The 13190-nt window shown below is 39.9% G+C and overlaps 1 protein-coding gene across 1 annotated transcript; it reads left to right on the top strand.

Moving 5' to 3' along the window:
* The first annotated feature begins 2205 nt into the window (after window positions 1-2205).
* Window positions 2206-12792, top strand: marchf4b (membrane associated ring-CH-type finger 4b). Its single transcript, XM_061054285.1, has 5 exons — window positions 2206-2553; window positions 2922-3643; window positions 9419-9574; window positions 10445-10637; window positions 12189-12792. The coding sequence occupies exons 2-5, from the start codon at window positions 3152-3154 to the stop codon at window positions 12611-12613; spliced, it is 1266 nt and encodes a 421-aa protein (XP_060910268.1). The 5' UTR covers window positions 2206-2553; window positions 2922-3151; the 3' UTR covers window positions 12614-12792.
* The last annotated feature ends 398 nt before the right edge of the window (window positions 12793-13190 follow it).

Genomic DNA, 13190 nt, shown 5'->3' with positions numbered 1-13190 from the left:
AGAAGCAGCAGGAATGAGAGCTACAGGTTTAATGTGTTAGTTCACTGTTGGATACCTATTCAATGCTCATACCATAGACACTAACCTGACTAGCAGACATACATTTTGAGAAGAAATAAAAAAAACAGCCAAACACTTAATCAGTATTTTAATGAGGAGCAATTTTGAATTACTTGTACTTAAAGTTTTTTGTCATTACAGTTTTTATGTATGAAAAGATAAACAGACAGTAGGCTATAATCATTTTACAAAGTGTCCAAATTCACACAGATCCTCACAGTGTCCCAGCACACAAAGCGGTCCCACAAACTCTTAAAGTTCTCACTTTCAACATCTATTCTAGGTCAAATTTGTTCATTTGATACTATTTCTAACATAAATTATCCTTTTTAAATATACTGATCTACTTTTTAATTATCATGGATCACATGGGGACACACCTCTATACCTTCATCACTACTGAGTCAGATTTTGATAGCCTCTTGGGCAATATTTTATTGTCTGCAAGTAGGCATAATCTTGACAATACGGTGCACCTGACATTTCCAATATAGAGTACTGGTCATCAAGCCAATACATGTGGAGCTTAGAGGGAGAAAAATAAAATGTGTTTTAACTCATACTGACCACATTCCCCCAAGTCTCCTTTATTTATTTACTGGCATTTTGATTGGATTTTTAACCATTCCTCCTGTCAAGTCAAGTCAAGTTTATTTATATAGCACGTACATTTCATACGACAGGCATAGGCATAGACTCAATTTGCTTTTAAGACAGAAAAATAACCGGCAAAGATACACGACAAAAATATAACGTAAGAGCATATTAGATAAGAAGCTATTACATATAAAACAAAGCTTTAAGACAAAAGATACAAAGTTAATATTCTAAAACAATTAAAACCTAACTAAAAGCTTGCGAAAAATGTGTTTTTAGCTTGCTTTTGAAAGAAGACAATATTGATGAATGGGGCCATAGTGACTGCAGGCTGTTTTACAGTGGATTCTTGGTACAGTGAGGAGACCTTTATTTGATGATCTCAGGGATCTGTCCGGTGTGTATCGAGTGAGCATGTTGGTAAGGGGCGAAGCCATTCAAGGACTTGAAGACAGTTAAAAGTATTTTAAAATCAATTCTTTGCTTTATCGGAAGCCATGAGATGTAAAAGCAGTGTGTTCAAGCCTTTTGGTTTTTGTCAGTATTCTGACACACCACACCATATCCTTCAATGATCCTCAGATTTTAACTATTTTTTTGTGGCCCATTAACATTTTCATGATGCATAGATAGTTTGTGTAGGTAATTCAAAGAACTCCATCTCTGGGTTCTTACCCTAAATGAATTCAGCCTTAATTATATAGTCTAATTAATATTTGATTAAGTTACACCAACAGTAAGAAATTGTGTATACTATCACCAGCTACAATATTAAGATGCTGCTAATAATCAGCAGTTTATTTGATTAAATTGGCAGTCTATTTTTTACATTGTGGTGTTGCAACATTTTAGTGCTGATGTTATAACTTGACTAAAAACAAAACCAAAAATTATGCAAGATCTTAAAGTAACAAATGACTCATTCGTCCTTTTAATGGAAAACTCTCTACGTGTCTTTTTATCCAGCTGAATCTTTGAGTCTTCTTTTCTTTCGTGATAGTAGGTTACCTTGAATATTTCACATTTTGGTCTGTCAAAACAGCAAAATGATGAAGCCAAATAGAGCTGTGGGAAATTGTGATGGGCAGCAATACAGCATGATGAATTTATTAACCCACATAGTGTTGGGATGTAGATAGTGTGGACTGATGTGGTCAGCTTATGAAAATAAAAGTTCTCCGTCTTCCATCATTTCTTTAATTGTGTGTTAAATTAAGTGTTTTTCGGTGGCTGCTTAATTTGAGTCTAGCCTCCTTTCACTCTTTTAGACATTACAATTTTTAAGACTTAAGCCACTCTCAGCGTGATTGGTATTTGTGCCAAGCAAAATGACAATATTTAACTGAGCTGCTATCAATAATTTGTGTTTGCCTTGTGCTTGAATTATTTAATTATTGATTATTAACTTAATTTTCTGCTTTCGGTTTGCATGATTAAAGGAAAATACACATTAATGTCGCCTTTAACTTATCGACTTCTTCTATAATGATAAATTGCTTGCCTTAAACAAGTAATCAACCATCTCTCTGTGTATTTGTCTCAGTCCACACTTGTAGTAATGAGTGAGCTGCCTGCATCACCGTGCGCTGCGGTGACGTGTGGCGTCTGGGAGCTGTCCCAGGAATCATGGTGCTGAAGCTGCAGCACCGATTCAGCAGCCAATGATCACAGGAGAATCCGGGGCTACGGATGCTTTCACCCAGAGCAGGACAGTCCGGCAATCGTGTTGGATTATAACGGAGATTTAAACCCATCGGCTTTTCCCCCTGGACATTGGAAATTCGATAATTGGGGATGTAAGCTTCACACAGACTTGCCAGCGACCTGCAGTCTGGCTGGAGATCTATGAGAAAAATCCCGAAACTGTGAGTCGTAGACATCGGGGTAGCTCGCCAGGTAAGACAGATTTCGCTTCCTAACATGGCACGCCATCGATTGCCTTGAAAGCCTTTCAAGACGTCGACAGTAATATGAGCTCTGCTGATATCAAATGTGTATTATGCATTATGTGTTGTTAGAACATTGCATTTTAAGAGTGAGCGCTGACATTTTGTTTTGTAGTCTGTAACAGTCCATTGTACCGAAGACAGATTTGATTCTGGGGTTTCTGGGCTCGTCGTGAATCTGGAGGGAGAAGCCTGTCGAGATAGTTTATGTTGTACAGAGCTGCCAGACTATTAAGGCCATGAAATGACAGTGGGCACACAGCCTTATTACTTGAATGCATATTCCTATCAATCTAACATTTGACTTTCCTCTTTTAGCTGTTCCATTTATTGAACTTAATGGCTTCAGACACTTGTTTGCATCGATGGGATTTATTTGCCTTTTGGATTTACATTCTGGAGGGACGACAATAAAATACTTTCAATTATAACATTTTAACAAAGAAAAATAAAGTCTGCTTTAACCCAAAAAATCGCAGGAAAACAGACTTTCCCACCCGTCCACATATGAACAAGTGTTTTGCTCATGCCGGGGATACATACAGTACATGCTGATCTCGTCCAGCACCTTTGCACGGTGCTTTGAGTTTGTGGCCGGAGACAGCCTGATGCTGCGCAGCCAGGGCATGCTAAAGAGCCGCTGCTGCGTTCTGCTCGGTGACCTGAGGGTGCTCCTACTCGGGCCACCGGCACCACCAACACCGCTGCCTCCGCTGACCCCCATGAGCAGCCAAACTACGGAAAGCCATGAGACAGGCGTCACAGTACCCGACAACAACAACACGTTAACGCGGAGCCACCAGTACGCAGAGGACCGCTCTGCCCCACCTTCTGCGGGAGCCACCGGGCCACCGGGTGGAGAGCGACCGGTGTCGGGCTGGGTGGATGCTGCAGAGCTGTCAGCGGCCCTGCGTGGCTGCAGCAGCTCCTCTGATGACTGCTCAAAGGGCAAACTGGAGGAGAGGTTTTCCCTCACCAGCTACACTGAGAGTGGCTTCAGGACGCCTGTGTGTCGGATCTGCTTCCAAGGACCAGAACATGTAAGTTAAGGAGAAAATGTTTTTCTAAATCTTAGAAAAATATATTTCTTCTAATCAAAGAAGTTTACATTTGATACAGAAAAATATTTAATTATACTCTTACACCTCCTATAACTGAGAGGCATCAATATTTTTGGTACATTTTTAGTTAAAACAGAATCCATCAACTCATTGCACTCCAAGCAGCTTTTTGACCAAACTAGTAATTTGACTGTTACACCCTAATATTCAGAAAACTGGGCTTCCCTTGTGAAGCTGCCTTTCCAGTGAGGACAATAGCTTCTGGAGAGCCATCTGAAGAGGGATCTTACTGCATCCTGCAGTCAGTCCTTTGCCTGGCTTAAAAAGACAACTATAGCTCACAGTGGGAGGATAATGAAAGACCTTATCCCCATGGTTGACAAGTGTGGAGGATACACCAAGATGCAGTAACAACTCGTTATAGCCAAACACTGTGAATTCATATTGACGCATTACATGTGTGAAAAAAAAAAAGAAAATCAAATGATAACTCTCACTTGGTGCTCCCAACCAGCCGATAGAGGGAAAAAGTAATAATGATAATGTGCACAGAACAGAAGGGAAGAGCCGCAAAGCAAATCACACAGCGTGCCTCCGCCTTTGGGGCCATATCGATGATAATGTCACACTTCATCAATCAGAAGAGGAGAAATCTGAGAGAAGCTGGCTTAGGTGTGCCGCAATAAATAATATTAGACTTTAAAAGAGAAGCTGGCACTTGGCAATTTACAGACACATTAGTTACACTGTTTGACAGAGCCTTTGAAACCACATTGACGAATATGTCACACCTTGCCAATTAGTAATGGCGGTAGGGACGTTGGAAGAAATGTGAAGCAAGATAACTGAGTATGCAGAACATAACTTTGTATCTGGTAGTCCGTACTCATGGTTACTTTTTACAAAAGCAGCAGATAGATGATATCATTTCACGGTCATTGCACTGTGTATGGCCTGTAATCTCTCTATGTTTCATCAACTAATTACTCCAAGAGCAATTCTGTGCTTCAATCCACCTCTGAGCCCAGACTTTGTAATTATAACTGACATGGGGTCTACTTAGGAGATTGAAAACAAGGCCTGATCTTCTTTTTTTCCAGAAACTCCACAGATAGTCGGCACACCGCAGTGCATATGAATTACCGGCTTGAAAATTTGCAGTATTTCCCATGGCTTCCTCCTCCGACTCGTCTCATCGATGCCTCCTTGAGACATTGCAGCTAGTCAATAGCACTTGAATTGGGGCCGTCTTATCATTATTCAAGTTCTTATCTATCAGCGTTCTTCCTTTTCCTGTCATCTCTGCTGTTGGCTTGGGTGAAGTCCAGATATGGATCTGCTGAGGTGTAAATGGGTACAAGGAGAATGAGGCTCCATTTGAAAAGAGAGATGAGTGGACTGTGTCACTGTGTGATACAGGCAGCGAGGACATTAGTTATCCTCTGTTCTCTTTAAGCCTTCAGGATGTCACATAGACCAAGGCAGCCAGTATATCATTTGACAACCAACATCCAAAACATGTCCTTCTCCGAGTCTGAGATACTCGAGTAAGAGTAAAGAAGGGAGCAGAGACATTTCTTTCCTTGAGTATCCCACTAGAACAAGACACTAAGTCTCTGACAGAAGCAGCCAGTGAAAAACAAATGTACTCTGGTGATTAAATGTGAGGTAGTTTTTTCTTTGAGGTGCCCTTAGTATTTTGCAACCAAACTACTGTTGTTTTTCTGGATAGGCAATGCAGCTTTTTCTCATACAGTATATGAATCATACAAAACTGAATACAAATGTGTGCATCCAAAGGCCAGAAGTCTGTAAGACAAAGTCTTAGGTAAGATATTCCTCCTTATGTTAGCACAAACAAAAACTACAGATTTTCTCCTTTCCAATAACATTTAAAGGCCAGTTTGTACAGGACAGAATGCTGCAGCTAACAAGTTTATATGGACATTAGAGTTTTGTTTTCAGATAGATGAAAACAAGATGTAAATGTAGACTGCTTCTGTAATTATGCACACATTGTAAGCAGTATAAGTAAGAAAGCAATGTGTCTTTTAGAGCAGTACCCGGGGTTATTCATGTATCTTTTATAGACAGTTTGCTAGAGACGTATTTCAACCTGTTACTGTTTGCATTTAAGGTCAGCGAGATGCTTTGCAGGGGCATTTGCTTTATTCAAACTTGTGCTTTCAGACTAGAGCTTGACCTGGCCCCTCGAAGAATAAGCTATTTCTCTGAAACACTCAAGAGATTTTCAGGAAATAGTCACGTCGTGCACAAGCTTATGAAAAAGAGATTTAATACAGAAATATCCAAAGAAAAGTCATGAAGTATTACCCTGCATGTGGCATCCTCTCCTGAAGTGTCATGCACTATTACATCCAAGTGCCCTTTAGGGCTGATGCTTCTACTGTCCTGTCCTCACTTCAGTGGCATGTTGAGAATATGTGAGTCCCCGCTGCTTTGAAAAAATGTTGGCTTTCCCCTCCTAAATCACAACACAGATAATGCACTTGCACAGTTTGTTTGTCTGAAGCACAATGAGAAGCCTTGAGGGGTCAAGTTAGCATCATTCTTTCTATATGGCCCCACTGAGCAGAGGCACTTTGCTCTCCTTATCAATCATTGGACGCCTCCTCTGCCATTTGTTGGGAATAGATTACAAACAAGTTACATAAGCACACTACATTATTATTGGAAAAGTCATGTGAGGTGTTAATTCATCATTTTAATCTTTAAACTCTCGTAGCTCCTCTATTTTATTACTCTGAAAGAGCCTGTAACTGTCACTGTGCGCCTAATGGTTCCTGTAAAATAAGCAATGAATAGCACGCTCCTAGCAAAGGTTTTATTCACGCTCATTACAGGTAAATCAATTTAAAGTAATATGACTCAATGTAATTTTTCTGATGACTCAATATGGCAAGTTCTTATGAAAGGATTATATGAGGCTCTAATGTCAATGGCTATTAAAAGAGCTTTATTCAGTTTCATTGGGAGCTGGTTTATTTAACCACAATTTCCCTTCTCCTTGAGTTAATGGGGTCCACTTTCATTGATTGCAGATCCTTAATAAATGTGAGTAGCTATCTCTTATTTAGTTTCATGTCATTATATACATTGGGAGATGATCCAATAATTTAATAAGATGCACTGAGGTGTTTCAAGGAAAATGGAGATCAGAGAAATAGAATATCTCAGCCAAGCTTTCATACTTTTTTTTAAAGACAATCTTCTGTTGTGTTATTTTTTCAATGATATTTGCTGTTTGATCAACAAAAGGACATTTAGTTATCACTTTCTGTATGCGTGGGCTGTAATGCCACATTTGTTATCAGTCTCTCTTACTCTCTCTCCAGCCTCAGTTGTACTGGACTGATCTAGGTTTCAGCTCTTGGCTGCAATCAGCCCAGTCACAGTGAGCGGTCCGAGTCCCACTGGACACGGCAGAAGTGTTCTAGTGCTCCTGCCAATACACTCCCACCCTGGCCATCTGTGGATGGGCCTTTTCTCCTCCAGCTCCCTGCTTCTTCTTCCTTTCTCCTCTACTAGGGCGCTGCTCTGTCTGTCAGAGATGTCAGCATAATGACAGCGCGGACAAATAATTTGGAAACTCACTGCGTTTTGCATTTTCTTTCTACAATTTCTAAGCCATGTTCAGGGTGGATAGGGACACGGTTCATATTCAATATTGAATTAAAAATACTATGGCTTAGAGAGTGAATGCCTCAGATTATAGAAGAGAGCTCTCTTGCTGCAGAAGGGGTTGGCTAATTTATTTTTCTTTCTCTACAGGGCTTTTGTTCAATCTCATTAAGATTAAAGCTTATATACAAGAAGGTCAGGCTTTGAATTTTATAGATCCAGGTTTCTTTAACGGCGGGTCAAGACCTTAAAAGAGTGCTGGACTCTATCGTTTGGGTCATCATATCGGATCTGACATGAGTAGTAATATATTTTAATGAGTTCTGGGCCAGGGTTAGAGCTTATAAATCAAATTTGTTCCTCAGGCTGAATAGGGTGTAAGAATATTTGCTGGTCAAGGATTGAGCTGAGCACATATTGCTGTTAAGTAAAAAGCTATTGATGCCAATTTGATACATTTCTTAATGTCACTTTAGTTGATGTGTCTCTCTGTTAACTCTAAAACCTTGGAAGACATTTGTGTCACATTTAAAATCCTCTTTTTTTTGTTATTCTCCCTTTGGGCTGTATTTTCAAGTGGATGGCATTAGCACTTCTGCACATATTCTACACCTCTCTGGGCAGTTCCAACAGAAACAAATGGATCTCTTAAGCCAAAGAATAACTAACTTTTACGACTGTATCTCTGTCTTTGCATGTCCTTGTAAAGGGTCGATCAGACAACTGCTGCAGTCCTCACTAAGACAAAGGGAAGGTCCACATCCATCTAGTTCTCGGCTGCTTAACTTTGGTTTCTTAACACTGTTTTTTTAAATACTTATATAGGATTACAAAGCGCTTAATTAGCACTTGTTTTTAGGGCCAAATATAATATAATCTGTATTGTCTGCCTGTTGTCCCAAAAGTATTCTACACATTACAAAGCTGTGTTCTCTTTAAGGCACCTCAAATCTGGGGAGAGAAAAAAAACTGCCAAAAGAGCTAGAAGCAACATTCAGTTCTTTTGAAACAGGCTTTAAGACTTCTTATTCTTATTCTTGCCATCTTATTCAGATCTTGCACCACATTGCAACTCCACTGTGATTTTTTATTCAGTCCTTTTAAAATGTCATGTGTTTCTTTTCTTAATTACATTCATGTCTTATGTAAATTATTTTAAACGACCTTGTTGGTGAAAGGTGCAGGACCAGTACATTTACAAGGATTTTTATAAAGATCAGTTTGCAAATTAAAAAGGAAAGTAAGGAGAATGGATGTGAAAGAATGACTTAAAGGGGAAATTATGTGTTTCTTTTGAAGTAACATTTATTTAGAACTACAAAAAAATATTCATGCATATGTGACAGCCAAATTCCCTTCAGCAGGTGCAGTAACAGAATACCTTCAGCACAGTATTTTGCAGCTTTTTTTGCAGGTTTGCTCTCTGACAGAAGCTTCAGTGACTAATCCTCCCCTTTTCAAAGCTACTGGTAATCATGCATTGTGTCTGTCAACTAGGTGTGAGGCAAAGCTCCCATTTCACACCTGAACTGGTGTTCTGCTGTAATGTGACTGTGCAGTGCTGTGTGTATCCTGTGTGTGCGTGTGTTGTGTTAGATTGGCTAACTGTGCATGCAAAATCTCTCCGAAAAAAATCAATAAGTGAGCACAAAGAACTGCAAAGAAATAAAAACGTATGATATAACCTGCAGAATATTGCATGAAAAAAGGGGTTATTTGCAGGGGCCGCAGAAAAAGAATGTGTCAGCTGGTCGATGATGGCTGAAGGGATATACTTTTTTAAAAAAATCACAAATCACTATAAAGTCCACGCTTAAGCCGAAGTCAGAGCCAAACATTCTTGTTTTTGGTTTTTGTTTCATTGTATTCTAGGTGCCTCTAATGCAAAATGTAAGCCAGTGTGCATTAGTGCAGAACGTCTCTTTATTTTTATCACAGCACTGCATTGAAAGTAAATGTCCTATTCCCCAGCAGCAGCAGCACATATTCTTCAAAAAAGATTTGTAATCAATGTCTAAATGAAAAACATATATATGTATTGAACTGAACTTTACTGTGGGACACTCAGGTCTTGGTTTGCCTGTACTGACAGACTCTGCTTCTGTCCTACAGGGGGAGCTCCTGAGCCCATGTCGGTGCTGTGGGTCAGTACGCTGCACCCACCAGCCCTGCCTCATCAAGTGGATCAGCGAGAGAGGATCCTGGGCCTGTGAGCTCTGCTACTACAAATATCAGGTCATCGCCATTAGCACCAAGAACCCACTACAGGTGAGCTCTTGGTATAGGGGTCGGCATTTGAGATATTTAAAAGGAAAGGGACTTCATGAGTAACAGTGATTTGAAGTCCTTGGAGCTAGGAGGTTACAAGTTTGATGAAAGAAAAATCAGTACTGACATATCTGTTTTTTTCTGGACTTTTAGGAGTGTTTTGGCAAATAGGAAGATAGCTCCAGGCCTCCCTCCTCTGGGACTCATTTAGAACCACTTTTGGTTTTCATTTCAAATTTAATTTGGCACAAAACTACCAAACACCATTTTCCGGGATCACACACTGTGAATCGTGTCGTGCACTGATGATAAAGAGAAGAATTCAGCATAAAAGGAATGATGTTCTTGAATTAAACACGCCTTTTTCTGTCTGATCTGTAGAACAGAAAGATTACAGAAACATCTTTTCTCTCAGTTTTAGACACTGGTGACATGATAGGTTCCTTTGTGATTACACATGGATTTTTTGGGGGGGAAGTTATCATCAGGCAGCACTGATATATGAAATACTGTCTCCTCTATATACCTGGAGTCAGCTGTATCATCACCTAATCTATACGTTATGATGTTAAACAAAATACCAGATAAAGTAAATCAAGCGTTTTGTATTCACATGTATACTTTTTAATTTTGCTTTATTTTTATTTAACAGTTTGGTAATGTGATAATCAGCCTCATTAACTTAGAATATGGTTGTTTTAAAAGGTGCTTTTTTGCGATTGATAGTACCCATTGACAAGTTTCTCCTTAAACATTTGTTCTAAGCCTTGTCACACAATGTGTTTTTTCAACTGTCTTTAAAGTTAAGAGAAATGAAAAAAAAAAAAAAAAAAAGAGCTTACCCAGATGGTGGTCTGTGTCTCTCTGCAGTGGCAAGCCATCTCGCTGACAGTGATTGAAAAAGTTCAGATAGCAGCAGCCATCTTGGGCTCCCTTTTCCTCATGGCAAGTATCTCCTGGCTTGTGTGGTCGTCTTTCAGCCCGTCCGCCCGTTGGCAGCGACAAGATCTGCTCTTCCAGATCTGTTACGGCATGTACGGCTTCATGGATGTCGTCTGCATCGGTGAGGAGCTAGAGTTCACGTTGGTTTAATATGTGTAGTGTTTTTTTTAACTACACTTGGAAAGAGTGTGGGTACTAGAAAAAAAAGATTTAAAATGAGTGTATCCAGTCTGGTCACATAAGTCTGGGGTTCATTGTGCATTCAACAAGCAAAACAAATAAAATGCCAAAGGTGTTCAGCAGAATCAATGAGTATACCCACTGGCTGAGCACAAATTATTGTGACTGCCCTGAACTATTGATGATCAATACAACAAATCTATAAACTAAACCAAAACTAATTCATATCCATATTCACTGTGTGGAGTTTTCTCAAGACACTGGCTTTAAATTTGTATTGCACAAAACATTTTTGTAAAATTCACTAAACAACAGTAACTAAAATAAAGGTGATGACATTCTGAAAGCTGTCTTTATCAATAAAACATGAATTCAGTTTACTAGAGTGGTTTCTGTAGCAAAGATTAAAGTATGTTTCTCTCTTTAATAAAATAACTACAGCACAAAGTTCAGGAGCACTTTGAACACCATGGTAGACTTAAGGTCCAGTAACTTGAAGAATCTGCTTTAGCCTGCTGTCCTCTGCAGCCCAGGGGGCCGCATGTTTGGAAAGGCAGTGTGATGGCATCTGACATTAGGAAAAGTCTAAGTGACACAGCAGCAGACAGGGGGATGAGAGGAAAAGCAGATTGATTGTCTCCAGTTTGGTGGCAATGAATGACTGCCGAGTCATTAACTCTGCTCTTTACAGAGATTAACTTGTCACCTGGCAGACGGTAAAGAGCAAAGCCCCGGCTTTCCCTCATGCACAAAGTCGGAGTGGGAGAGAAACAGAGTTGAAGAGGAGAGACCGGGCTTTTTCAATGAACTATGTAAATATAGAAGATGGTGGGAATGATTAGATTTCCATATTTAGAAGTCAGCTTCCTATGTCGAGTTCACAATATTCCAGCCATATGTAAGCTCTTAGATTTAGAGCACAACTTTGTACCTTTACATGAATAAAAGGCATAACCAATTTAAATCCAAAGGCTCTATGTATATGTTGTAGCAGTGAAGATGGTAAGATCATCATCAATATGTAATAGAAAAGAATAGATGAGAAACTATCTCATTCTTACAGGACGTCCCTCTACATGAAAAGGAGTAAAATGTTGGTGTCAGAGCCTCTATTGTCACAGATTGATTTCAATTTTCCAGATACTAAGTTCAATGAAACCAAATCAATAAGCAATTTTAAACTTTGATAAGATGTTATCGAACAACCCCAGGGACTGGATCCATCGTTTAAACCTAAAACAAAAGTGGTGAGTGTTGCTGCATCAGAAGTTTTTCCATGTCTACCATTTTTCAAAGAAATAGAGATCTTATCTTAGGCTTATGGTGCAGTACTTGAGATGAGTTGTTTTGTTCTGCTGCTCCCCAAACTATAACTTCCTGCAGGCTTTAACGCAGTGAATCTACCACTGCAGAGGCATAAATCACTTTGTAGTGTCATAAAAGTCTGCTGCCAGACACTGACATCGTCTAATTGATGCTCTGATCTCCACAGCACTAATCATCCACGAGGGACCCTCTGTGTTTCGAATCTTCCACCGCTGGCAGGCCGTGAACCAGCAGTGGAAAGTCTTGAACTATGATAAGTCGATGGACAGCGGCGACCTGAAGGACACCGCTGTTGAAAGAACTGTGTCTCAGCCCAGCCCGGGCTTTCAGACTGGCCTAGGTGTGTCCACCTCCACCTCTTCGCTGATGGTGGTCGCCTCTACAGCTGCTGGCTCCACTTCTACAACCGTGGTAACCGCAGTACCAGGGGGACTGGAAACACATGTGGACCCAAACAGCGGCAGCACGGTGCCAGACCAACACTGTCCCTACAACATCCTCCACCTCCTCAGTCAGCTGAGGCAGCCGGAGGTCCGCAGCCAACCCAGCAATAGCACAAGAGAGCTGGTCATGAGAGTCACTACAGTCTGAGGAGTCAGTTGAGGCCTTATCTCACACGGAGGTGAACGTTTTATCAACCAGCTGACAGTTAAAAAAAAAAAAAAAAAGTCTTATCTTGACTGCACTGGATTAATACCATGTTTGTTGTTTGTTTCAAAATGCATCTCTGCTGTCCTTACATGGATTGAATAAAAGTCAAAGTTGTTTAATTTGCAGATTGGTTTGAAAATATTTCTGTCTGGTTTTAAAGTTACAGAACATGTGCAGAAATGTTCCTCCCTGACCTTTAAAAACACTCAACAGTGAAGTTCAAAGGTATGCTTATGAGAGCTTTCAACCACTTCTGAGGAGCCACCTCAGCCAGCTTTATTCAACAACTGAACATATACTGTTGAAAAGAGCTCTGGTTTCCTTTTTACTATTAACTACTAGAATTGTGAACAGGAGGGCATCCGTCTGTATCACATAACAATGATACAAAAATAAGTATAGAAAGATCTGAGACGATCCTATATTTACCACAGAAACCCTTAGGATTCTTAAATCTGTATCTAAATGCACATTTACATCAAAGAAGAGATCATTTGTGAATATAATGAGATGGATT

Source organism: Labrus mixtus, chromosome 13 (genome assembly GCF_963584025.1).
Source record: "Labrus mixtus chromosome 13, fLabMix1.1, whole genome shotgun sequence".
Lineage (NCBI taxonomy): Eukaryota > Metazoa > Chordata > Actinopteri > Labriformes > Labridae > Labrus > Labrus mixtus.
The sequence above is the reverse complement of the archived record's forward strand: the minus strand, read 5'-3'. Positions and strand labels throughout refer to the sequence as shown.

Coding starts and splice junctions, on each gene's coding strand:
- marchf4b (XM_061054285.1), top strand. CDS start 3,152: ATGCTGATCTCGTCCAGCACCTTTGCACGGTGCTTTGAGTTTGTGGCC. Junction 3,644..9,418: donor GCTTCCAAGGACCAGAACAT/GTAAGTTAAGGA, acceptor TCTGTCCTACAG/GGGGAGCTCCTGAGCCCATG. Junction 10,638..12,188: donor CATGGATGTCGTCTGCATCG/GTGAGGAGCTAG, acceptor TGATCTCCACAG/CACTAATCATCCACGAGGGA.